This window comes from Lagenorhynchus albirostris, chromosome 16, assembly GCF_949774975.1.
Source record: "Lagenorhynchus albirostris chromosome 16, mLagAlb1.1, whole genome shotgun sequence".
Classification (NCBI taxonomy): Eukaryota; Metazoa; Chordata; class Mammalia; order Artiodactyla; family Delphinidae; genus Lagenorhynchus; species Lagenorhynchus albirostris.
The window spans coordinates 37,018,515-37,029,104 of NC_083110.1; the positions used below are offsets into that span (position 1 = coordinate 37,018,515).

General features: G+C 52.6%; 1 protein-coding gene across 1 annotated transcript; it reads left to right on the forward strand.

The window, feature by feature from the left end:
• Positions 1–888: 888 nt before the first annotated feature.
• On the forward strand, positions 889–1,863 carry ZNF488 (zinc finger protein 488). The gene has a single exon (XM_060125338.1). It carries the CDS (start codon positions 889–891, stop codon positions 1,861–1,863), a length of 975 nt encoding a protein of 324 aa, XP_059981321.1.
• Positions 1,864–10,590: the final 8,727 nt, after the last annotated feature.

Sequence of the window (10,590 nt, forward strand, 5' to 3'; positions counted from 1 at the left end):
GTGCAGGGGCAGGGCTTGGTGGAGAGATGGCTGCCCCCAGGTGTGGGAGCAGGGAACAGGAACAGCTCCAGACCCAACCCACCATGTCTGGATGTTACTGTCCAGCTGTTACCCTCTGGTCACCTGTGCTGCAGCAGCTCCTGTCTCCAAGTGCTTGTAGTGTCTTGACATTTCTGATGATTTGGGAGAAAAATTAGCATACTGAGCAGCAAGGAACAAAAACTGCTTTAAATCAGGGTGCAAACATATTAGAGTTGTCAACCAAGTCAAACTGGTAGAAGCCTTGTGCTGCTGTTAAAAGATAGCAGCTGCTGCCTGGAGGTTGACAGATGGGGGGCAGTACTGAGCCTGGCCTCTGGGTGGGAGCATTGTGCGCTGTGGTCTTCCCCCGCCGCCGCCCCCGATGGAGTCCTGGAGGTGAAAGCATTGTCCTCTGAGTCAGGGTGAGTTGCTGCATCTGTAGTAGTCAGGGTTCTTTGGATGCAAAGGACAAAAACTGTCTCTTGCCAAGTTAGCCAAGAAGATTAATTAGAAGGGCTGCTTGTCTAATATCACACAGCTGAGGACTGACCAAGCCTGGACTCACAGGGACACTCGTCTGCCCCGAGTTCATGCTCCTACCAGCACTTGCCCTGAGACACCAAGGTCCCAGGTGAGAGAAGGCTTTCTATAAGTTCCTACAACCTGCGTGCTCCTCCTTGAGTGGAGAGCACACTTCTCACTGCCTTTTGCTTCCTCTCTCTGCAGAGCCCTGTGGTCCGAGTGTGCCGACCCAAGCACCAGGGGAGCCCTTCAATCTCACGGCCCCTCCCTGGGCCCAGAAGCCTCAGAGACTGACAGCTGTTGGAGCATCCACCTTGCTCAGCTGGTCCAGGCCCTGCGGTCCCCATGGCTGCCGGGAAGGGAGCTCTGCGGAGCCCTTCAGCTGAAAACAGATGGCGGCTTAGTGAACCCGAGCAGGGCTGGGGCCGCAAGCCAGTGCTGCTGGAGAAAACAAACTGCCTGGGCTCTGAGGCTGCCCCGGGCAGCGGTGGCCGGGATGAGGCCTGTGCCGAGATGGCGCTGTCAGCAGCCCCGGGCAAGTTCAGGCTGGGAAAGCTGAGGCCCCGGAAGGCTTGCTGGGAACAGGGGCAGAGCGCCTTCATGGAGGTGCCTCGGCTCAAGAAGAGGCTTGGGGGCAGGCAGGCCCAGGAGAGGGTGCACAGTGGCCCTGCAGGCCAGCCGGGCCCCCAGCAGCTGACCCTGGACAACCCCAGGGACCCGGCTAGCATCACCTGCTTCTCAGTGGGGCCCAGTGGGGCCCATGGGGAGCAGAGAAGTGCCTTCAGCAAGCCAACCAGGAGTCCAGCAGGAAGACCGGGGCCAGCCTCCGTCTTCCAGGCAGGCGGACCCGTAGACACCCTGGGGGAGCTGCTGGGACTCATCAACACAGTGGATGTCAGTTGCTGGGGTCGACTTTCCAACTCCAAGCTTTTGGTGGGTGATTTCTGGAGCCTGCAAAGGGTGGCACCAAATGCTCCTCTCTGCGGCACTTTCCTGGGTGACCCCATGCTGCGGCTCAAGCATGCCACGGCCCAGGTGCCCACACCTCCGTCGTGCTCCTCCACCGCCTCTTGGGCCCTGCTGCCTCCCACGCTCACCTCCCTGGGCCTGTCCACCCAGAACTGGTGCGCCAAGTGCAACCTCTCCTTCCGCCTGACCTCCGACCTGGTCTTCCACATGCGGTCCCACCACAAAAAGGAGCACGTGGGGCCCGACCTGCATTCTAAGAGGCTGAGAGAAGAGGCCCTCACGTGCCCCGTTTGCCACGAGTACTTCCGCGAGCGCCACCATCTCTCCCGGCACATGACTTCTCACAGTTAACAGGTGGTTTGGAACAAGGGCATCCAGCACGCGGTCCTGAGGCTGAGATGGCTCATGGGGCCTTCCCCCGAAAAGACTGGTCACAGTTGTCCGCAGGGCCGTCTCCTTGAGCGTTTGAGGATGAACAGCTCAGTCATAATTGGAAAAAGTCAACCCGCCCCCGGGACGTGCTTAAAGGAAGTAATGTCGTGAAATGATGCGCTTTGCTAATGGCAGGGTATGGTGACAAATGGCATCAAGTGTTTCTGACATTTTCAAGAGCGAGGGCTCTGCTCCCGTCACCGTAACTCTCGCTCCATGCGGAGGCAAGGCTGGCACCCAGCACGGGCTTTGGAGGCAGACAAACCTGGACTGGGATCTTGGCCCTTTCACATACTGGCCCTGAGCCTGGGCAAATTGCTCTAGCTCTCTGAGTCCCGGCGTACTTCTCTGCAAACATGGAGATGATGACACCTGTGTCTGAGGGATGTTGTCAGGATTGTATGGGAAGACATGTGGGAAATGGCCAGCATGTGCCCGGCAGTGTCATCACAGAGTAAACAGTACTATTAGCATGATCCAGATTAGTCAACTATTGTTAAGTGACAAAGTTTCAGTGGCCAACAATGCAGAGCCCCTGTTTCTCAGTCATGGGCCTGTGGGTTGGCTGGGGTTGGGCTGGACTTGACTCCAAGGTTGCTTTCTCTCTCAGGACTGTTGGGCTGCCCGGTCATGCTTCTCTCATGGTTACGCCAAGAGCACAGCAGGACAAGTCCAAATACCCAAGCACAGCTCAAGCCTCTGCTTGGCTTGCTTCCACTAATGTCCCCTCGGCCAGTACAAGTAGGCGGCCAAGCCCAACGTTAAGGGGTGAGGTGTGCATATGGCCAACGGGGAGGTCATGAGTGAGTGTATAATCCTACAGGGGCCGGCGGAATTGGGACCAATAATTCAACCAACACCTGGTCCCTGGTTCTTCTCGTTCTGAATACGTGGAAATGGGAAAACGAAACAACGCATACATGCACACATACACGCACACACACCCCTTAACTCTCAGGAAGTGAGCATGCACAAAACCTTAAGGCTTGAGACATTGTGAAGACTGGGAGAGTTCTGGGTACCGTTTACTATCTGATGCATGTTGAGTTTCAGTACCTATGCTGTTTATCCACATTTGTCCTTATTCCTAACAATGCAAACCTCAGGTCATATACACTCTGCTGTAACACAAGCCAGTCTGTGTGAAAGCCCTTTGTTGGAATTTCTTTCAAGTCACTGCAGTTCTTTTGAGTGGTTTCCACCTCACTTTCAAGATTTGTTCACTTGACCTGCAGTTTCCAACCCCTCCTCTGGGGCCTCGGTCACAGAACTCAGGCTTGTGGGTGGGAAGGAGCTGGTGGGGGTCTCAGCCAGCAGCGAGTCAGCCATCCAAACACCCGCAGACTCCGCATCCCCTCTCCATCTCCACGGCAGGCTCCCACCTTGCCCGAGGCAGCTGCCTGTCCCCCTGGCCCAGCCCACACCTATCTCTCTGTCTCCCACTCCCCCCACCTCCCACCCATTCTCCACAGCCAGAGGTATATCCATTCATTTCTTGGCCTCCCTGGGCACCTGTGCTGTGCCAGGTTGTGTGCCAGGCCCTGCTGGGGGCACAGTGAGTTCGACCCACTGTGTGAGTCGAACATAGTCCTTGTTCAGGGTGTGAGATGATTAGGGTGCAGTGCGACAGACGCAGAACAGAGGCCTGTGCCGGGGTGCTGGGCACGTCGGGGGGCATGCCCAAGTCAGACCTGTGGGTAGGGGAGGAGGGTACCCCTGGAGGCCTCCTGGGGGGTGGGGATGTGAGCTGAGCCTCAGAGTCCAGCAGGAGCTGGTGATTCAGACAGGGAGGGCAGTGCTGGGGAGAAGGTGGTCCTGAGCTGTAGTGTCTAGGCTGCTCCAAGGCCCAGGTGGGGCAGACTTAGTGGGGAGGTGGGCCTCTGAGATGGAGACATAGGAAGGCATCGAAGGAAAGGAGTTCAGACCAGGGCCCTGGAGGGCCGGCTCCAAGAAACCCTTCCAGGGGGCCTCTGGCTGCAGCAGGAAAAGTGGGCTGGAGGAGAGGAGATGGACCCTCTGAGCCGTTTCCTCTGCATCTGGAAGGAAGCAGCAGTGCTCCACAGAGGCAACAAAGAAGCACCCCCATTTCTACAGTGAGGCTTGGAGGCCCCACCCTCCGTGAAGGAGGTCAGGAGCCCTGCAGGCCGGGCCCCTTTGGGAGCTGTGTGGGGCTACAATTTGCCCACCGGGAGGCTGTGCCCAGAAGGGGGCTGAAGCTTTGGGGAGCCTCCCTCTCCTGCCGTCCCACGTGAGGAAGAAGAGTAATTAGAAGGGCTGCCGTCCCATGTGGGACAGGAGAGGGCACCTCATGGGCTTGGAATCTGAGACTCCACACCATGCAATGATGTATGTTATGTCATTTAATCCACATGATATGCCCAGGAGGTAGATACTTTTAAAAATTAATTAATTAATTGATTGATTTTTAAATTTTGGCTGTGTTGGGTCTTCATTGCGCGCGGGCTTTCTCTAGTTGCGGCGAGCGGGGCCTACTCTTTGTTGCAGTGCGCGGGCTTCTCACTGCAGTGGCTTCTCTTGTTGTGGAGCACAGGCTCTATGCGCACGGGCTTCGGTAGTTGTGGTGTGTGGGCTCAGTAGTTGCAGCATGTGGGCTCTAGAGCACAGGCTCAGTAGTTGTGGCACACGGGCTTAGTTGCTCCACGGCAGGTGGGATCTTCCCAGACCAGGGCTCGAACCCGTGTCCCCTGCATTGGCAGGCAGACTCCCAACCACTGCGCCACCAGAGAAGTCCCACAGGAGGTAGATACTTAATTCCCATTTTACTACAGAAGAAACTGAACTCCAAGAGGTCAGCTGACTTTCCTAAGACCATGGGTTCTGGAGAAGCAGTACAAGAATAAGACCCCAGGACTGCCCCACTTGTGCTCAGATCCTTCCCAGCTTGCCATGCGTCTGCTCAGCCCAGCCGGGTTGTGTGGCATTGTGGACGATGAAAAAACTGGGACTTAAGACAGGCATTGACTCCCTGTCTACAATTGCAACTTGCACCCTTCCTCCCCTCCCCAACATTTTCTATTGCCCTTCTCTTGAGCACTTTGCACCGTTTTGCTTACTCTTTTTTACTGATTTGTCTTGTTTCTTGTATTTCCCATCACTAGAAGGTAAGTTCCATAAGGGATCTTTGCTGTTTTGTTCGCTGCTGTATCCCCAGCAGCTAGAGCAATGTGGGCAAATAGCAAGCATTCGACAGACCTTCGTGGGAGGAATGAACGAAATGCCCGGTTCTGGCTTCATTCCTGACAGACCAGCTTCGCACAAGGGTTTCGACATCTGTTAAAATGGATGCACAGCTGTTCTCCTCTGACTTGTCGGATTGCTCTATAATTTCTTCGGAATCAGTTTGACAGGCATAAGTGCACTATACTAAAACAATAGAAATTTAGAATTGAAAGGGATTCTACATTTCTAGTCCATCCCCTGACTTTATGGCAGTGAGCATTGAGGTCCATGATGAGCTGATGTGCAAAGCGATGCAGGGCAAGAGGTGGTGAGGTCAAGCCTAGGACCCCTGAGATGTCTGCACTGGTGTGTCCTCCCTGGCCCACCCACACTTCTCTGGGAACCTCGGCTATGGCCGCAAACAGAATGACTACTGATAGTGAGCACGTCATCCATAAGCAAGAGAGACATTTTGAAAAAAAATTAAAGTTAATTAATTTTATGAAGAAGCACAAGAAAACATCTCCCAAGTCAACTTTTTAAGATGGAGTTCATTTTGGTAAAAATCGATGTAGATGCAAGTTGCTTTGTAGCCATTCAAATTGACAGACGCCAAGATGACTTATGGAGGTGACGACTTACAGTTTATTAATGTGGCAGTTGCTGCTTGTCACCAGGCCGCGTTCCCAAAGTCCCCATGGCAGTTGAAGCCTGTCTCGTCCCTTTTCTCTCCTACTCTCCTATATCGACTTGAGATCAGTCACTTTTAATCATGACTTTGCCCACGCTCTCTCTGCCACCTTCCATCCCAGTTAAGAGCTGGCAGATAATGTTGCCACAGAACATCACATCAGCAGGTATGAATTTTACTCGATAATTCTGGGGTAAGAATCATCACATTCCTTAAATTCTCTCTATCTAATTTAATCTGTTCTCTACCGTAATCCTATTCTGGTAGGACAGGCAGTCTGTCTTTTTAAAATCCCTCCCCTGTCTCTCCAGTTTACAGAACATTCCCCAGCACCTCCCACCTAGGAATACCCTCTCTTAGCATCAAGCAGCGTCCCCATGCCGTGTCGGTGTCTTCGCCTCTATCCTCCAACGTGCTCTGGATCTTCTCCCAGGATCTCAGCCCTGGTGGTTTTCTGGCAATACCATCATTAGGCAGGTAACACAGGAGCCACTGAGCCAATAAACAGGAAGTCTTGGCTTGCTTTTTGGACAATGGAAGAGAAAATACCTATAGTGGCTGGAAAAATAGCAAATTATATCTCAATATATGACCTCCCAAACAGCAGTCATTCCATTAAGGTTTCTAAAAGTCCCCCAAAAGTGCTCATGAGGCTAAAATGAGACATTCTGAATTCAGATCCATTTTAGTTCTCAATTTTTACTGAGATTTGCTTTTCTTTCTGCTTTTATCTGGAAGAGAAGTAAAACCTTAACAAGGCCAGGGTCCTAGGTCCATATCTACTTCTGGCCAATTTCTGAATCTTAGACCGCAGATTCTACTCAAAAGACTATATAATTATGTTAATGAAAGTGTGTGTAGCCCACTGGGCTTGGGGAGAGCGGAGGGAAGGGGAGGTGAGGGTCAACCTGACACCTGGAGCTCATGTGTCCTAGGTGAAGGCTCCTTAGTGCCAGGCCAAGTGCAGCTCTCAAGAGAGGCCAGAAATCAGGACCGTATGTGGAATTGTCTCTCTCAAAAACTGATGGCCAAAATGGCATGGACTTAAGGAAGCACGTTACTGGTGGTGGCGTGGGGAGGGGCAGGAGCCACCAGCTGGAGACCCCTAACTCTGTTATGCTCCCAGCCTTTGAACCAACTGGGTGGTGGGCCTGGCCCTGCTAACCTCACAGTACTGCCCTGTTCCTCTAGGCACAGGGAGAGACCCTATAAGAGGGGTGAAAGTCAGCAGGCGTTGTCCTAAGGTAAACCTCCCAGCCTTTCTTTCCTTGGGAGGTGCTGCCGCCCCCTGGTGGCAGCATGCCTTCCCTGCAGGCCACTTCTCTTCAGAGAAGGCGTTTTACATGCCCTGCCTATATGTATAATTTTGTTTTTATTTTTTGTAGTAGAAGTCACGTGTGAGGTCTAAACATCATATAGTAAGATATGAAATCCATAGAATAAAACTTTTATTTTAAAAACAAATATTCTCCAATGTGTTTTGGTTTGTGCCGCGTCCTAGAAAAGAATTTTTGGAAAGCGATTTTGTTTTTGTTTTTTTTTTTGCGGTAGGCGGGCCTCTCACTGTTGTGGCCTCTCCCGTTGCGGAGCACAGGCTCCGGACGCGCAGGCTCAGTGGCCATAGCTCACGGGCCCAGCTGCTCCGCGGCATGTGGGATCTTCCCTGACCGGGGCACGAACCTGTGTCCCCTGCATCGGCAGGCGGACTCTCAACCACTGCGCCACCAGGGAAGCCCAGGAAAGCGATTTTGAATGGGCGTTGGGGAGACAGTGCCTTCTGGAAGGAGGGTAGCCGTTCTTGTTCTTTAAATGTAACTTTTTCTTCCCCGGTCACCTTATGTTTTCCTGGAGCAGGAGACAGGAAGCCAGTAGCCTCTGATACCCTTGCTATTCTAAGCTGCCTGGATTAGCAGGCTATTTTCACTGCCAGCCACCCTGATCTGCAAGGTAGCAAGGAGGTCCTTAGGCAGCTAATCCTATAGAAACCAGGAAGTGTGAGTTGAGCGCTCTCCACTGGGGACCTTGGAGACAGGTTTCTTTGCCCACAGCTGTGATTCGGGCTGTATCCTTTTTCTTTCGAAGTTGTATCCTTTCATTGCATTAAAGCTGTGTGGGTGGCCATGACCCTCACTGACACACAGACGGGGCATCTGCTTCATGTTGGGCTGTTTGGCAAATGGAGGCACACAGGAAGCAGGAGGGTGAGTGAGATGGGAGAAGAGCTGGGGTCCTACCCTCTGGTGCTCCAGCATGGTGCCTGAGAGCTGGGTCAAGTCTCCAGCAATGATCCTGATGGTGAAGGTCCAGCCTGTCTGTGGCTGGGGCTACCCTGGGAAAGGGGGTGGACGGCCTGGTCCAGCCCCTCTCACAGCACATCAGTGGGTGCCTTGAGGGGTCCTCAAGCAGGGGGACATGGGAGGAGGTTGCATGGCAGAGCAGTGGCCCTGGCTACAGGCCGGAACACAGAAATGGGGCAGGAGGCTGTGGTGGGGATTTAGGTACTGAGCCAGGACCTCAGGACAAGGCAGGGGGGATGGACGGTGCAGTTCATTGTAAGAAAGCAAAGTCTGTGGCTGGTTGAAGCGTAAAAGGATATCTTGAGAGGAGCCAGGGCTGCACCCAGTGTTGGGTGGGCAAGCAGGGGGCCCAGGCTGAATAGTAGGCAGAAGCAAGGAGCTACTCGGCAGGACCTCAGCTGTGGTCAGGCAGGGGAACCGCCTCTGGAAGGTGCTGCTTCTGCCCCTGATAAGTCGGGGCATGGCCATGCTGCCCTGCACACTGGACATCTGGTCATTGCTGCTACCAAGCTTCCCTGGGTCACTTGCTCCATAAAAAAAAAAAAATGTCCTGCATAGGGGCCTCTGGTTGGCCCAGGCAGGACCACATGTCCATACCCCACAGCCAGGGAGCTGGAAAAGTGAGCGTCCAGGACATCTGGTTTCATGGTGGGGGAATGGTTACAGCTGACATTGGCCAAGTACTAGATTAATCATTCAATCTACACAGCCCCAAAAGTGCTATTATCTCGTCCATCGCATGGATGAGGAAACTGAGGCACAGAGATGTGAAGTAAGTTGCCCAGAGTCACACAGCCTGCAAGTGGCAGGGCTGGCCTTCCTATCTGGGCAGGCTCAAGCTGGAACCTGAGCTCCTAACCACCTCTCTGCTTCTGAGTAAGTCTGTTTCCCACAGGTTCATATGGGGAGCAATTCTCTGAACATCCAAAGGGGGTGCAAATGCTGGTGGCCTAAAGGAGGGCAAACATCCACTGTGTTAGGTGTGTGACCGCCAGTGAATAACTGATCCTGTCTAAGGCTCTGGGCGGAGCTGACTCTGGTGGAGGTGGTAACAATGGATGTCCATGTGGTGTGAAGCTCAGAAGAGAGATCTGTGTATGTCACCCACCCTAAACCGCTCCGCCCCTTCCCCTGTTTAAGACCCACCAGGGTATTTGCCATCTGTGACTCCACAGTGCCTGTGGGACACCTTAAACAAATTAAGCTGCAGGAAACACCAGTGGTACAAATCAAGGAAATCCAAAAGATGTGAAAGGAAAACCCATAAAAAAATGAACAACCACTAACGATCACTAAGGTATAGATAGTGAGTCAGTTATATAATTTATGTTATCTTATTTATTATATTTTTGGAATAATGATGGCTGCATTTGAAAATAATGATCTATGCTAATTATAAGGATTTAAGAAAAAGAGAAAGTATAAATAAGAAAGTTAAAACATCACCCCAAATGCTACCATCTAGAAGAAACCATTGTTTGATTTAGGTAATCATCTCATAGCTGTGTGTATATATATATTATATATATATATATGTATATTATATATATACACACACACACACACACACACACACATACATATATATGCATGTATATATATGTATGTATCTCTTTGTGGGTGTATGTGAGAGAGAGAGGAAGAGGGAGGAGAGAGAGTCCTAGAGTGTAAGCATATAATGTGGTCACACATTTGCCTGGGTAGCAGTAGGTTTAATGAAGAAAACTGTGAGATCACAGTATGTACGATAACTACTAAAATACGATCATGCCATGAATCTTACTGGAATTTAGCAGGAGGAAAAGGAGCTGGAGAGAAATCTTGCTTTCCATCAGGGCTTTCCAGTTTAGACAGGGTTGTTTTGAGGTGTTCTAGTGGATTAACCCCTAGGGATGGTGGTGGCCCAGATTCCCCAGATCTCTGAGGTCTAGGGAGGGGGCTGATGAAGTCCAGGCCATGTCTGGTGCCCTGGGGAGTCGCCTGTGACAGCTACAGCCTGGACTCACCAGAGGGCCGGGCCAGACAGGACCAGAACTTCATCCTCACCCCGCAGTCCTGGAGCCTGGAGCTCTGGGAGCAGGATTGTGCACTGGGATCTCCCTGCCCTCCTGGCCTCGCCCCACCATGACTTTGGGCAGAGACTCAGAGGTCTCTCATTTTTGGGTCCCTGTGACTCTAGCAGAGCAGAGTTTCATGGGCCCAGGGCACAAACCGGGGGCCTCTCATTCCCCCAGGTTACCCCTGGGCTCCAGGTCTCCTCCCAGGGCTGGCCCAACTCTGGGGGAGGTCTTGGGCTCTGCCTGTCTCAAACTGCTCACCCTGTTAGGAGCCAGCTTGGTCGCCAGAGCTGGCGCAGTGACAGGCTGCACTGGGATGAGCAGGGCAGGCCCCCAGGCCACCACGCAGGGCCACTCTCCCCTCTGGTAGCAACGCTGCATGGCGGGATTCTGCGTGACACCAGAGCTCACTTTTGGGTCC

Coding starts and splice junctions, on each gene's coding strand:
- ZNF488 (XM_060125338.1), top strand. CDS start 889: ATGGCTGCCGGGAAGGGAGCTCTGCGGAGCCCTTCAGCTGAAAACAGA.